Source organism: Elephantulus edwardii, unplaced genomic scaffold (genome assembly GCF_000299155.1).
Source record: "Elephantulus edwardii isolate Elephantulus edwardi_28Jun2011 unplaced genomic scaffold, EleEdw1.0 scaffold00328, whole genome shotgun sequence".
In the NCBI taxonomy this organism is placed as follows: domain Eukaryota; kingdom Metazoa; phylum Chordata; class Mammalia; order Macroscelidea; family Macroscelididae; genus Elephantulus; species Elephantulus edwardii.
This window is the reverse complement of record NW_006400078.1, coordinates 586,484-602,684: the sequence shown is the minus strand read 5'-3', so window position 1 is coordinate 602,684 and position 16,201 is coordinate 586,484. Positions and strand designations below refer to the sequence as shown.

Sequence of the window (16,201 nt, the reverse complement as noted above, 5' to 3'; positions counted from 1 at the left end):
CAGCAGCTGTCTGAAAAGCAGGAAAGGTGTTAGCCTTTTCTGTAACCATTTAATCAGCTACACCATGAAAATTACTAAGACCGAGGACTATATGAAGAAAAATGTGGCATGAGGATTGGAGCAAGATTCATTAAAAAAACACAAAACTCTGCATTACAGAGACAACACTTTGCTTGTAGAAAATGAAACGCTTACTTAAAAGGATCAGAGACTATCATTTCAATATGGATTACACTTTAACATCACGAAAACAAAAATCTCAACCAATAGACCAATAGGTACCATTATGATAGAAAAAAGATTGAAGTCATCAACTATTTCATCTTACTTAGATCCCCAATCACCATTAATGTTAACAGCAGTCAAAAAATCTACAGACATGTTTACTGGTGAAATCTGCTGTGCTAAACAGAAATGCTGTCAAGTTTAAAAAGTAAGGTGTACTTCACACTGGACCTTTCCTCTTTTCTTTAAACCAGTATAAATTTTTTTAAAAAAATAGAGTAAAGTGTGAAACCCCGCCAGCGGTCGCAGAGGCCGCGTAGGCATGCTGGCCTGAACTCCAGCACCGGAGGGAGGCTGGAGGACCCCAACTCAACTGAGGAGGACCTCATGCACTTGCTGCGAAGGGTCAAGGACTGCAGCCTTCAGTATGGACTAAGGCTCAACGTCAAGAAGACAAAGATTCTCGCCACTGGACCAACTGGCAGCGTCAGGATGGATGACGAAGAGATTGAGAGTGTTCACAGCTTCACTTTGCTCGGCTCCACAGTCAACACTCTTGGTACCAGCAGTCAGGAAATCAAAAAGCGTATCGCGATGGGAAAGTCTGCCGTTAGGGACCTCTCAAAGGTACTCAGGAGCAACAGTGTCTCTCTGGAGACGAAGGTGCGCCTGATACAGGTCATGGTATTTGCAATCACTTGTTATGCATCAGAGAGTTGGACAATGACTAGGGAGGACAGAAGGAGAGTGGATGCTTTTGAGCTGTGGTGCTGGAGAAGGGTACTGAATGTACCATGGACTGCCAGGAAAACAAACAGATTCATCTTGGAGAGGATTAAACCAAGCTGCTCCTTGGAGGCAAGGATTCTGGGGCTTCGTCTGACATACTTTGGACATGTTGCCAGGAGGGACGGGTCCTTGGAGAGGGACATCATGCTTGGGAGGGTGGAGGGACAGCGCAGGAGGGGAAGACCCTCTATGAGATGGATTGATTCGGTTACTGGGGTAATCGGGATGGGTGTGTCAGAGGCGGTGCGGTTGGCGCAGGATAGAGCAGGGTTTAGAGCTGTTGTGCATAGGGTCGCTATGAGTCGGAAACAACTCGACGGCACATAACAACAACAGAGTAAAGTGTACTTGATGTGAACATGCTCCCTATGCATCTGAAAGTTGGACAATAAATAAGAACTTATGCCTCTGAGCTGTGGTGTTAGTAGACTACTGAATATACCATGGTGCCCAAAGAACCAACAACTCTGTCTTAGAGGAAGTGCAGGCAGGGTGCATTTTAGTGCCAAGTGTAGGCAAACTTCTTCCAACGTAACGGGGTGGGTTGTGAGAAAGCGCCAGTCCTTAGAAAAAGACATGAAGCTGGGCACGGTAGAGGTGAGCAAAAGAAAGGAAGACCCCCAACAAGATGCACTGACAAAGTGACAATTGGCTTGAACACAATGTAGATCGTGACAATGGCACAGGACAGAACAAGGTTCAGATCTGTTGTTCATAGTGTTACAGCGAGCTGTGGTCAACTAAATGGCACCTAACAACAGTCTCAATCGAACTACCTCTCTGGTACTTCAAATCTAACAGTAGCTCCTTGAGAGAAAAATGGGCAATTTCCTTTCATTAAATTTTTAGCCTCAGAAGCCCAAGGGCAAATGAAATATCACTGTAACAAAAGGATAAATACCATGGAACACTGCTGTTATAAAACAGGACTGACCGGGGGTGGGGGTGAAGAACAGGAAAACAGTGGCTAGATAGTGGACACTGCATTGGAACAGACGAGGGGAAGAACTGTCCAAAAGGAATATATGTAGGACAACAATGTGGAACACGAGATGCATTCTGAAGTGGACTAGGGGAGGGGGAAGAAAGAGGGAGAGAAGGAAATGTACAATAATGAGTGAATTTAAAAAAATAAACCCAAACGTGGTTCAACTATGAGTCAGTTTTGAGTCCAGCAGCAACACGTTTTGAGTTTTAATGAGTCTCAATCTATCTTTCCATTTCTACTTGCCACTAGTCTTTACGTAGCCTACATTCTATCACAACAGAACTATTTACTGTTTCCTAAACATGTCTTTTCTCAATTTCTCTGCTTTCTCACAGACTACTTACTCCTTATACCTGAAATACACTTTCCACTCATCAGCACAGACTCAAATCAAATTCTGTAAGATTGCAGCTCAAAGTCATCTCCTCCAGAAATCCTCCTGGGTTTTCCAAGTTCTAATTAATTGCACTCTCAAACCTTATACAGGCTAGGTTGTGGCCTTTGCTATATTCCTCGTTGTTGTTAGGTGCTGTTGTGTTGAGTATAATCCATAGTGACCCTACGAACAATTGTTCTGAACCCTGTCCTATCCTCTGCAATCCTTACAACCTCTGACACACTTGCGCCTGTTGATGGTCACTGTTGTCAATCTACCTGGATGAGGGTCTTCCTCTTCTTCAGTGTCCCTCCAACTTTCCAAGTATGATGCTCCTTTCCAAGGAATAACTAACTTCTCCTAGCCACATGCCCAAAGTATGCAAGCGAAGCTTTATCATCTTTGCTACCAAGGAGCATTCGGGATGCACCTTCTCCAAGATGTTGTTTGTTCTTCTGGCCGTCCACAGGATGTTGCGTACTCTTCTCCAACCCCACAGCTAATGGGCATCAAGAATTTTTTTTCTTCTTTAGTAATTCTCAGACGCATAGCAAGTAATTGAAAAGACCATGACCTGAATGAGGGACACTTTAGTCCTTAAAATTACATTATTGCTCCTCAATAATTTGGAGAGGTCTCACTATAGACTTTCTCAGTGCAATGTCTCCTGATCTCCAGACTGCTGGTAACAAGGGTGTTAACTGTGGATTGAAGTAAGATGATGTCATTGACAGTTTCAATCTTTTTTCCATCTATCATGATGTTGCCTATCAGTCCAGCGGTGAGGATTTTTGTCTTCTTGATGTTGAAACAATACTGAAGGCTGTATTTTTGTCTTCTGTAGCAAGTGTTTGAAGTCCTCATTTTCAGCGAGGTTGTATCATTTACATAATGCATGTTACTGATGAGTCTTTTTCTGATCCTGATGCCACATTCCTCTCATAGAGTCCAGCTTCTAAAATAATTTGTTCAACATACAGATTAAATATGGAAAACATTCCTTAGGCATGTTTTACTTTCCTAACTGGGTGTAGCAGTGGTTAGGATTTGGACTTTAGCTAGCTTTATGAGAGGGAAGAATCAAGCTAAGACAACTTTCTGAGAGGTGGAAGTCACACACCTTCATTCTCCAACTTTTATACTACTCTGATACCAGTCATCTCTTCCATGGCATTCCATTTCTCTGCTTGGCTCAGTAATATGGCAGCACAGAACTAACATACCACCTTCATAGTTATAAGGCTTATTAAGAGAAATAATGGGCTACAGCTGGGGATCAAGATCAACACGCTACAACTTGGAACCTGAATCAGGAAGCAAAGGCAATGTTTCTCTCCCTTCTTCAGTGCAGGACAGTTCTCTGTCTCTTGACTCCTCTCAGCCCACTCAGGACAGGCTCTTCTAGCTTCCCTGCTCTGTAGATCTGCAAGCTTAGCTCCATCAAGTACCCAAAGGTATGCCCCTTTGCCAGGGAGCCTCCTGCCCAAAGGTGCTCAGCCTCACTCTGTCAACTTGCCCACTGTATCCCCCTTGTCCTGTGCCCCAGGGAACCCACAAAACTATCTTGTACTGATCTTCTGCTTCTACTGCTATGGTCTTGCTGTTGTTGCTCCTCTGAGAGACCAGGCCATCTCAGGTGTTACAACTGTCTCCTGCGTTTAGATGGCTGTCAACTCAGGGACCTTAGATCCAAAGGACGCCTTCTGCTTCCTATTCTTCCTCTTGGTGATAGTGTTGTTGTTGTTATGTGTTGTCGAGTTGCTTGCGACTCATAGTGACCTTATGTACAACAGCCCTGAACCCTGCTCTATCTTCAGCCAACCTTATTGCCTCTGAAACATCTATCCCCATTATCCCAGTCATTGAATCAATCCATCTCATCCAGGGTCTTCCTCTCCTGTGCTGTTCCCCTCCAAGAACTGGTCCCTCCTTCCAACATGCCCAAAGGATGTCAGATGGCACTTCAGAATCCTTGCCTCCAAGAAGCAGCTAGGTTTCACCCTCTCTGGGACAAAACTATTTGTTTTCCTAGCAGTCCATAGTATAGTCAATACTTTTCTCCAGCCCCACAACTTAAAGTCATCAATTTTTCTTCTATTGCCCTTAGTCATTGTCCAGCTTCCTGATGCATAGCAAGTAATTGCAAAGACCATGGCCCAGCTCAGCAGCTCCTTAGTCTCCAGACTGACATCGCTGCTCTTCAGTACTCTGGAGAGGTCCCTGACACCAGGTCTCCTTTTTTGCTTCTGGGATATTTTAAGTCTAGTGAGATGACAAAACTTACTAGGGTTCCTTGAGCCTTACTAATATTACTGGCAAGCCGTCCAATCTTCTTGCATAGTCCTACCTAAATGACAAGACCAAAACCATGCTAAGTCATTTATTGCACCACACAGGGGATCTCTGTAAGGTAAAATATATTCCTGTTTTCTCTTTCTACCCTTTTGTACGGTGTCTACTGTAGCAGATGATACACAACAGGTTCTCACACTGACTGAATAAACAATACTGGTTTGCACTGGGATGTAATTAGTTGCTTTTGCCTTAAGTAAAATTTTTTTCCTTACACTCTTTACATTTTTATTAGCTCCTGTAATAATCGATGCTTAGTGTTAGCTGTCATCAAGTAGGCTTCAGATGATGAGTCCCAGTGTAGCAGAGACGACAGCCATTCCTGAACTACACTCAAGATCATGCGGGCACATGAATCCAGGTTAGCTACTGTGTCAATGTGTCTCACTGACAGTTTCCGTCACCTTCAATGCTCCTCTGCTTCACCAACCATGGGGTCTTTTTCTAGCAACTGATCTTTCTTGATGACGTGTGAAATAAGCAAGCCAAAGTTTTCATCATTGTTTCAAAGGAATATCATACTTGTATTTCTTCTAAGAATAATTTGTTTGTTCTTATTGTATGTTGTTGTTATGCGCCATTTAATCACCAGTGACTTCTAGTGACCCTAAGTCATGGTATATTCCTACCCAATACCACATATTTTTTCCAAGTTTTTTTTAAAATGCAGATTCTTCTCCCCAACATTTTCCTTCACTGACATTATGTTTCATGCAATGATTTCCATACATTGTATTTGATAAAATTAATACCATTACTACATCTTTTTATTTTATTTTATTATTTTTGTGTGAGTGTCCCGTCAAATCAGATCAGACTGGTACAGGAGGAGATTGTCCCTCCTTCCTCGGCAGAGCATCTGGTGGATTCGAACCGTGCGCCTCTGGGATTGTAGTTGCAGCTCCTTGCCACTGAGCCACCAGAGCTCCCCTGATTACTACATCTTTTCAGGTCTGTGCTGGATCTTTCTCATTTCCATTATCCTTTCCCTCCACCCACAAAATTGTGTGACCTTGTGATTTCCCCCTACTTATCCTCACCCTTCTGATACCACCCCTAACTTCCCTGGACTTCCATAGACATTTTACTAGTTATTCTTCTATTTTTACAATAGTAGTCTTATGCAGTTGGACTATAAAGTGGTACAACCACTCTGGTAGGGGGTTTGGTGTTTCCACAAAAAGCTAAACAAAGAAACTCCATACGACCCAGCTATTCCACTACTAGGAATGTTGTTGTTTTGTTGTTTGATGCCCCAAGAAAATTAAAACTTAGATACAAATGGAGGTTTGTACACCAATGTTCATAGCAGTGTTACTCACCATCGCAATAACATGGAAAACAGCCCAAATGCCCAACACCACAACTGAGAAATTGTGGTACATTCACACAATGGAATACTACACAGCACTCAGGAGCAACCGTTTCTAAAAATACTACTTAACTTGGGAGGGACTGGAGAGCATTATGCTGACTGAACTAATTTAGTCTCATAAGGACAAACACCACATTTTTAATCTATCAGTTTTCCTTCAGTCTTCTTTTTTCATCACCTAGCTTCTGAATGCTTATTTTGTTGTTGTGTGATGTCAAGTTAGAATCAACTCATACCAGACTCTCCAGCAAGTTTTCAGAGGCTGTAAATTACATGGGAAGAGAATATCTTTTTCTCAAGGAGTAGCGGAGTAGCGTCCTCTGGTTTGGCAGTGCAACTCCTTATCCACTAGGCCACCAGAGCCCCTTCAAGTGCATATGAAGTGATAAAACAAACAAACCAACAAACCCACAACCCAAGTCTTAGACCAGTTTCATCTTAGCCATCAGAGCAATTACTTTTTATCATTTTAAAGAGGTTTTTTTTTTCAGATTCACCTAAATGCACTATATAATCTGATTTCTTTACAGGTGCTGTATCCATGGGCCCTGATTATTCATCTAAATAAAACAAGTGACAACTTCATTTTTGCCTCCATTTATCATGATTTTGCTTACAGATACAATTGAAAGGATTTTAAATTTCTATATGTTCAGGTGTAATCCATACTGAAAGCAGTATTGTGTCCTTTTATTCATTCAGTCTGTCCCCTGAACAAGTAAGAAACCAGATCATAAGTAGAATAATATAGCATCAGGAATGGAAGAAAACAAATTTAGAACTTGCAATACTCAGGTGACACAATCTTGCTGAAAGTGACCATGGTTTGAAACAGTTACTGATGATACTGCTAGTCTACACTAATAAACAATCTGGTATCATAAAAAGAAAACTGGGTTTCTATGGGAAAAATTTTAGTCTCCATTTTGTTATTTCACTTCTCTCAGCTTTGTTTCTCTCCTGTCTGATCTCACAGAAAGCAGAAGCTGTGTCTCATTTATCTTTGTATTCTCTGCCCTAGATAGTGTCTGGCTTATAATAGCTAATATTTAATACTAGGAAAACGCTACTTTTTTCCTTTTAAGATGTAGTAAGATAGAAATAAAACTTACCGTTTTAACTGTCTTCAAGTGCACAATTCAAGTGCATTTAGGTACATTAATGATGTTTTGTAACCATTACCACTATCTACTTGTAGAACATTTTCCTCAGTACAAAGGGACGCTGTAAGCACTAATCAATAATTTCCCATTTTCCTCTCTCCTAGGTCCCAGAATCCTTATTATTTCTGTCTCTATGTCTCTGTCTATTCTAAACACCTTGTATTTGTAAAAACACATTTGGCATTTCTAAAGCTGAGAGAATTGAAGGATTCTATGGGGGAACTATGTAACAATTAAGAAAATGTCCAAAGAAGATACCAAAAAATACACAGTCATTGTACCAAATGTAACTGGTCAACATTAAGACATCTAGTAAGTAGTGTATGATTAAGATCCTAAGGTATGAAAGAAGAAAAGTCAAGTGCACTGAACGTATTGGCAAAAACATAAGGTCCTTGCACACCCATGTTTATTGCAGCTTTGTTCACAATAGCAGAGTTGGAAACAACCCAAGTGCCCACCAACAAATGAATAGATAGAGAAGTTGTGATATATTCACACAATGGAATACTATGCTGCATTGAAAAAAAGGAACTCATGCAATATTATTCAAAATGGGTGACCTTGGAGGACATTATGCTGAGTGAAGTATCTCAGTCACAAAAGGACAAATAATTGCATAGGGCCACTGTTGTAAACGGGACTGACATTGGGGTTGAGGGAAGACTGAGAAAGAGGGGATAAATAATGTATACTGCATTGAAACAGATGAGGGAGAGAACTGTTTAAAAGGGAACTATGATTAGGTATTATTGTCATGACAGGAGTCCAGAGTGAAGGCTGCACAGTGGAGTGGACTTGGGAGAAGTGATTGTACAACTATGAAAGAATTTTTCTTTTACTTTTCAAAGACAAGAGCAAATTGGGGGCAACAGGATGGGCAGGGAGAAAAGTTCAACAGTGAATGAATGGAAACTCTAAGTCTCTGTAAACGTAATTAAAATTTTAATTAAAAAAATAAGGTCCTAGGAACTTACGGAATACCAACTGAGGTATTTCAACTAACAGGGGTAGTTGTGGACATGCTCACTAGTCTATGCCAAGAAATCTAGAAGACGGCTACCTGACCAACTGACTGGTTAAGATCCATAATTGTTCCCACCAAAAAAAAAAAAAGATGATTCAGCAGACTGGAAATTATTGAACAGTATCATTACTATCACATGCAAGCAAAGGTTTACTAAACATTATCCAAAAATGACAGGAACATCAACATGGAAATGCAAGAAATGAAAACTAGATTTAGAAGCACCCATGGAATGAGTGTTATCACTGATGAAGCCAGATAGATCTTGGTTGAAGCAGAGAATGTAAAAAATTTTTTTTTACTTGTATTTTATTGACTATAAAAAGGCATTTGACTGTGTGGAGCATACAGATTGTGAGTAACATTGAGAAGAATGAGCCTCTCAGAAAACAACGTGCTCATGAGAGACCTGTACATAGACCAAGAAGCTATTCAAAGAGAACAAGGGGATACTTTTTGGGTCAAAATCATAAAAAGCATATATCCTTTCCCCTATCTATTTAATCTATATGCTGAGCAAATCAATCAACATATCTGAAGACAAATGTGGCTTCAGGAGTTGAGGACTATTCAACAGCTTATTTTAAGAAGATGACTCAACTTTCTTTGTAAAAAGTGAAGACGACTCAAAGAACTTACTAAAGATCAAAGAGCACAGCATTCTATATAGGGTATATCGCAACATCAAGAAAACAAAAATCACAATTGGACCCACGGGGAACATGATAAAATGAGAAAAGATTGAAGTTGTCAAGGATTTCATTTTACGTGGATCTACAACCAACACCCATGGAAAGAGAAGTCAAGAAACCAAAATATGTGTTGAACTGGGAAGAAGTGCTGTTAGAGGTCTCTTCACCATGGTATCTTTAATTGCTTCTCATGAATGTGAAAGCTGAACAATGAATAAGGATGACTGAAGAAAAAAAAAACCACATTGCCTTTGTATTTTGGTGTTAGTGAAGAATATTAAATATATACTGCCCCCCAAAAGGGACAAATCTGTCCTGGGGAAGTGCAGCAAGGATGTGTGCTCCTTGGAGGCAAGGGTGGTGAGACCATCTCACATACTCTGAGCATGTTGTCACAAGGGGCCAGTTACGAGGCGAAAGACATACCGCTTGGAACAGTAGAGGGTCAGTGAGAGCTACAAAGACCCTCAACATGACAGATTAACACAGTGAGTGCAACAACGGGCTTGCTGATGGCAAAGCTTGTGAGGATGGCACAGGACAAGGTTTCACTCTGCTTTTCAGAGTCACTGTGAGTTACAGTTGACTGGACAACATCAACAACTAACTACTTTGCATAAGTGGATTAGTATTATTTGTCCTTTTATATCTGGCATATTTAACTTTTCATCTTTTCAAGCCTTATCCATGTTGTGGCATGCAGCAGAGTCAATTTCTTTTTATTGTGGAATATGATTCCATTTTGTCTGCCAATTCACTGTTGATGGACATTTGGGTTGTTCCTGCCTTTTGGCTACTGTAAATAATACTGCTATGAATATTGATGTGTGTCTGCTTGAGCCCTTGCCTTTAAATCTTTGGGATAAATGCCTAGGAACAGAATTCCTGCATCAAACAGTAATTCTAAGTTCAACTTTTTGAAGAACTGCCAAACTGTTTCCACAGCAACTATACCATTTTATATTCTCACCACCAGCAACACATGAGGATTACAATTTGTTTGAATTTTCACCAATACTTGTCATTTTTCCTTCCGCCCCTTTAATAATATCTAATAATGAGAAGCCCTGGTGGCCGACCATACTACATGTTTGGCTAACTGGAAGGATGGCAGTGTGAATCCATCAGCTGATCTACACGATGATGAGGCAATCTCTTCCCATAATGATTTACAGCCTCAGAAACCCTACAGCGGTCACCATTTAGGTGAAGTGGTATCCCACTGTAGTTATGATTGGCTTCTTCCAAAACAGTAATGATGTTGAACATCTTTCACGTGCTCACTGGCCATTTTTTAATCTTCTTTGAAGAAATCATCCATGGGAGTTATTTTACCAGTTTAAAAATGGGATTATTTACTTTAAGTTTTTAAGAGTTATTTATATAATTTTTAGGATTAGTATCCAGATAACAGAGCATAGTGCATTCATTATGTGCTGTGCTGTTAATGAAGGGGTTGGCAATTTGAATCCACCCATGCCTCTGCAGGAGAAAGATGAAGAAGTCTCTTCCTGTAATGATTTATAACCTCAGAAACTTAACAGAGAAATGTTCTAAGCCAGAACTGACTCACTAGCAGGGGGCTTGGACTTTGGGGTTTGATAGTAAAGGCAACAGACTCAGAAAGGGTAAGTAACCTGCCTGAATTCACAAAGCTGTGAAAGACACAGCGAGAATTCAAGTTCAAGTTGGAATGACACAGTGGCTTCAACAATGGGCTCAAGCACAGCTGTGATTATGAGCTGACAAAGGTCTGGGGAGTCTCTATTTGTTATACACACAGTCACTATCAGTTGGGAAACACTTAACAGCACCTAACAACAGAAAACAAGTCTGTACACTGCTTCCTCTACTATTTTGTTTTTGGCTTTTCTCTGCCCATATTAAGTGACCAATTCAGTGCCGTCAAGTCAGAGCCAATTCATAGCTACGGTGGGGTTTCAGAGGCTGGAAATCACAAGGAAGGAGACCATCTTTGCCCTATGGAGCAGCTGATGGGTTGAAACCACCTGCCTTTGGGTTGGAAACAAAAATAAAATCTACTCAACACTTAAAATGTGGAGAAAAGATTAATGAGCCTCTATTGAAATAACTGCTTTTTAAATGACATTCTTTTTATTCTAACATATCTTTCAATGCTCAGCTGTGGTGTAATATTTACTTTTAGAGGTATGACTCAAATCTTTGATTCAGAAGTGGGGGTTTTTATGTGTATTTCATCGTATTCTAATTCTTGCACTATGTCTTTGTAAGTCATTATAGCCATACACCACTGAGCTGCAAAGTATGAAGATGGAAAACGAGTTTAAACTTCTCCTTTTACAAATTAGGAAATTAATACCCAAAGAGAGAAGCAATTTGACAAAGGTTACAAGGGCTAATGAGTGATTAAGCCAGGAATGGAATCAAAGGCCATCTCTCAGAATTCTAACTCCTGGACCAAGGCTCCTATTGATTTATAAAGCTGTCCAAATGCTCAATCTTCTTTCTGTGGGAAGATGTAAAGTTAGAGGAGTTGGGTAGAAAAGGAATGAAAATGAAGGGGAATAAAGTAACAGCAAATGTTTCCAATTAAGATGAAGACCCAGCAGCCTGGTCTGTGTGTTTACAGTTGAGTTTCCTGGACGTCAAGTACTGGGCAGTGGTTGGGCCTGTGAGATTTCCCAGAGCCCTGCAAGGCGCAGCCCTCCGGAAGCAATCTCCATGCCAGCTGCCACAGAAGAGAGCTTCCATGGCTGGGAACTCTAGTGGAAAGAACTCTCAGCATCAAAGGCGCTGACACTTCAACTACGAAGAATGAGAAAGGTTACAGGCTTTCCATTTCCCTGGAAAAACCATGAAGTTGCTTTGCAGAAGAAATATGGCAGGGAAAAGCCAAGTTATCAAGTGGAGATTGTGACTCGGTTTGCAGGAAATAATTAAAACCTGGACAAGGGCATATTCTTGCCATAAAGGTAAACTCCCAGAGTTTATCATTCCCTACCTCCAGTTCTCGGATGATAACGTCCTTATTTTCTATCTCTTCCCCTCTAGAAAGTGGAAATAAAAAAAAAAGAGAGGTTAAATAAGTTAAGAAATCAAGCTCTGGAAAAAGTTGACTCTACACAAATTAGCCCTCCACTGAGCTGAAGAAACATGACATATAGAGTGCTCAAGCATGCTGCCCCACCCTCCAGGAAAGATGAGGTCACCTCAACAGCAGGGACCAAGCACTGGTACAAGGACAGAGCGAAATGTCTTCTCTGTTAACTGGCCAATAACTAAAATTCCCACTGTGATAGTTAATCTGTCAAACCAAATTATTAGTTTGCAGTGTGGCCCTTTCAAAGGCTCCCTTAAGGGCAAACCTATTTTTAGAATAATCCTAAATTATTAACCACTTTTTCACTATGGTAGCCAGTCTTTAATTAACTTTGGGATGAATATTCTTTCAAATGGTACACCAGTCATCCGTCTATTTGCTGTACTGAAGTAACTTGGAGTTGCTGTGATGCTGAACACTGTGCCATAGGTGTGTCAAACACCATAATGGTTACCCATCATGAACAGTGTTTGAGGAGTTCCCAGATTGATTCAGATTTGGAAGCAGGAGGTCACATCCACTTCCTAATCACATGCCTCTGGAAATTCTATGAACACAGAGAAATTATTTTAGTTATAGAACAGGGTTCAGGTCTTTTGTTCTTAGGGTCACTATGAGTCTTATTTGACTTGATGGCACTCAACTACTGCCAAGTAAGACTGTTGTTGTTGTTAAGTGCCATCGAGTCATAGGCATATAGTGACCCTATGAAGGAGAGTCCTCAACACTTGTGTGACTTTCATCCTTTCTCCAGGTTCATAGGGTTTCCGGAGGCAAGCTATATGGAAGTGGATGCCACTCCTGCTTCCAAGCTTGTTTTAATCAGGGAACTCCAGCCCACACTGTCCACATTGGGTAACCAACAGTTAACATATTTGACACATCAGTGTCACAGTGTTCAGTCTCACAGCAACCACAAGTTACCGCTGACCTAGAGGAATGTTTGAGCAAAAACAATGAAAGACAGGCCTGACTAGTAGTAAGCCTAGTGTTGTTATAATTTGGAAGAACATTTTTCTAAATTGTACAGCACTCTTCTGTCAATTTGCTCTACTGAGTTAATCTGGGGTTGCTGTGATGCTGAACAGTGTGCCACTGGGATGTAAAATGCCAAAACAGTTGCCCAAGGTGGACAGTGTTTGGTGGAGCTCCCAGTTTAAGACAGGTTTGGAAACAGGAGTGGCATCCACTTCCTATATCACATAGCTATGGAAACTCTATGAAATGGAGAAATGATGATAGTTATAGAAAGGCTTTTGTTCATAGAGTCACAATGAGCAGTATGTGACTTGATGGCAATTAACATAAACAACAACAAAATCTGTACCATCACTGTAAAAGCAATGCTTGGCAAAAAGTGGTGCTGGTTCCTTAGCAATAATCTAGGCAGCTGCACCACGCTGTTCAATCAGCCAGAGTGCAGAGGAAAAAATACAGTTCATTTCATGTCCTTAAAGAAACAATAAAAAGTGATTCATTTTCTTAAATCTCAATATCTTAATACCTATCTTTTAAAAACTATTATGTTATAAAAAGGGAAGCATTCACAGAGTACTTCTGTTGCAGTCTGAGATATGATGGTTAGGGCTAAGGGAAGGCATTTGTGTGAGCTTAAGTCAAGAGCTGAGCCGAGCTGACTGCCTTTTCACAGAGCACAAGGTGAGGCTGTGATTCAGACATGGGAATCTGACATTTTCTCAAAAGTTAACAAAGTGAGCTTGTCATCTGAAGGAAGATAACTGACAGTATTTGTTATCACTGATAAATTTTGAACTTTCAAGCAAAAATGTGAATTCTGGAAAACTTCTATACACCACTGTGAGCTGGACAGCTTTCAACAATTTATGGCCTTTTCTGGTAAGAATGGTAATGATGTTAACAAATGAAACCTTTTTTTAAAAAAAATATAGAATGAAATGTGTCAACTAACTCAGTGTCCACATAACTCAGTGAATCAGTTCTTTCCAAATGGTCAATGACATGTTTAGTATTTACAAAATCACCTTTGGTAAAAGAGGCATTCAGAGGACAAGACAAAGGATTTTTATATAGTCAAGTTAAAAACGTTCACTGAAATAATTTCAGATCCCATATTATAACTAACCTTTCAAAAACTACAACTTTAAAAAAACAAAACTACTAATACTTCATCTAGTGTTGATGCAATATAAAGTATATCCACAATAACCTGAGAAGGCTACTCACACTTTACCAACTACAAATTTGTGTGACGTTGAGTTTTCTTAATGGACTGCTAGGAAAACAAATAGATTTGTCCTGGAGAGGGTTAAACCGGGTGGCTCCTTGGAGGCAAGGATTCTGAGGCTCCGTCTAACTTACTTTGGACATGTAGTGAGGAGAGACCGGTCCTTGGAGAGGGACATCATGTTTGGGAGGGTGGAGGGACGGCGCAGGAGAGGAAGGCCCTCTATGAGGTGGATTGATTCAGTGACTGGGATAATTGGGATGGGAGTGTCAGAGACAGTGCGACTGGCACAGGACAGAGCGGAGTTTAGGGCTGTTGTACATAGGGTCGCTATGAGTTGCAGGCGACTCGACATAATAACAACAACAACAACAACTTCAAACAAAACACAAAACCAAAAACCCTGACTTATGACAGACTGAATACAGGAGCAGGTATCATCTACCTTATCAGTCTTCTATTATATCAGACATTAATGACAATTGCAAAAGCATAAATTAATATGACTCTTATATTTTAAAAAAATAGTTATTTTAAGAAAAGATTATTTGTTAATATTTAATGGATGTATTCCAAGTTAATATATTAATTTAGTTTCAAGCACTTAACTGTAACTTACAAGGTGAGTGGTTCAGAGCTACTCCTCAGCAGGAAGTCTGCAGCCATGAAGACTCATAGCCCATAGCCTTAGAAACCCCAAGGCAGTTCTATGTGGTTTCACTGGATCGTTACTAACTGGAACACACTCAACAGCACTATGTTTTCCTGTTTTATAGTATCTTTAATTTTTATATAACATTGACTGATATAATCTACAGCTTTTTTGGGTCCTCAACAATTTTGAGAGTTCAAAGGGGCCTCAGATGAGAGAAAAACTGAGAACGACACTGTGAAAGGGAACACTGGTGGCTTAGTGGTGAGGAACTGCGTTGCCAATTCCAAGTACACAGTTTCAACCCACCAGCTGCCCCATGAAAGAAAGATGGATGATCTACTCCAGTGGGATTTACTTTCTCCACAAACAGGCTGGAGGGTCACGTTGACTCCACAATATGCAAACAACTGCTCTAAAGAGGTGCAATCCTTGTTTAGAAACTTAGAATGGATAATAACTACAGCAAACATCGAGGTTAAGAGTCCTCCAAGGTGCTCTTTCAGCCCACCTCATCTTGTGGACTGGGCCAAGGTGGGGAAGGGGAGACCTGTGCACTAACCTGTGTTTGCAGAGGCTACTCTCCTCGTTTAAAAAAATTACCTGATGCTGTTGCCATATCTGATTTTGAATTTATACACACTGCATCCTGTATGAAAAAATCTTGTCTCTGGGAATGGGTAGGTGAAGGGTTTTAAGCTCATTGTTTCCAAACGGTGGCCTAAATAAAGTAGAAATATCAAACAATTACTGAAAAGGCAAAGGAAAGAGGGCACACACACCCCTCCAACTTGCCCCGCTCAATGTGTAGCTCTCTTCACAAGTAACACACACAGCTCGGCTCTCAGCACCACCCGGGGACATTTCCGCCACTAATCACGGGACTTTTCTCCTACATGCACAAGGAGGCTAAGTGGTGCGTTCAGCTGACCTCCATGCTTGAAGTCAGGACAACGAAGGTCATGTTTTGTCATTTACCTCATTACCTTATGCATATCACTTCTCTTCCATGAGCCTAATGATATCAGGATCTGCCTTGATGACTTACAAGGTGTTCATGAGGATTAAATAGATTGCCCGTATTTCTCTCACGTTTATTCCCCTCTTCATTTTCCCTAGATCTACTACTCAGTGTGAAGAAGGCTCAAATCACATGATGAAACAACCCGAAACTGCAGTGATAGGAAGTACAATTCGGAGGACCTCTCCTTTTAATTTTAGGTACAGTTAAAGAGATTTACATGACCCTCAACCACAGGCAATTCAGTGTCAGT

At 40.6% G+C, this 16,201-nt stretch overlaps 1 protein-coding gene across 1 annotated transcript in view; it reads right to left on the bottom strand.

The window, feature by feature from the left end:
• Positions 1 to 15,631, bottom strand: part of LOC102876312 (chromosome unknown open reading frame, human C11orf85) — a 30,931-nt gene extending 15,300 nt beyond the window's left edge. The window contains exons 1-2 of the mRNA XM_006901528.1: positions 15,531 to 15,631; positions 11,971 to 12,016 (exon numbers count right to left, since the gene is read on the bottom strand). Coding sequence (XP_006901590.1) covers positions 11,971 to 12,016; positions 15,531 to 15,631 — 147 coding nt within the window. The remainder of the gene's footprint in view (positions 1 to 11,970; positions 12,017 to 15,530) is intronic.
• Between the last annotated feature and the right edge of the window lie 570 nt (positions 15,632 to 16,201).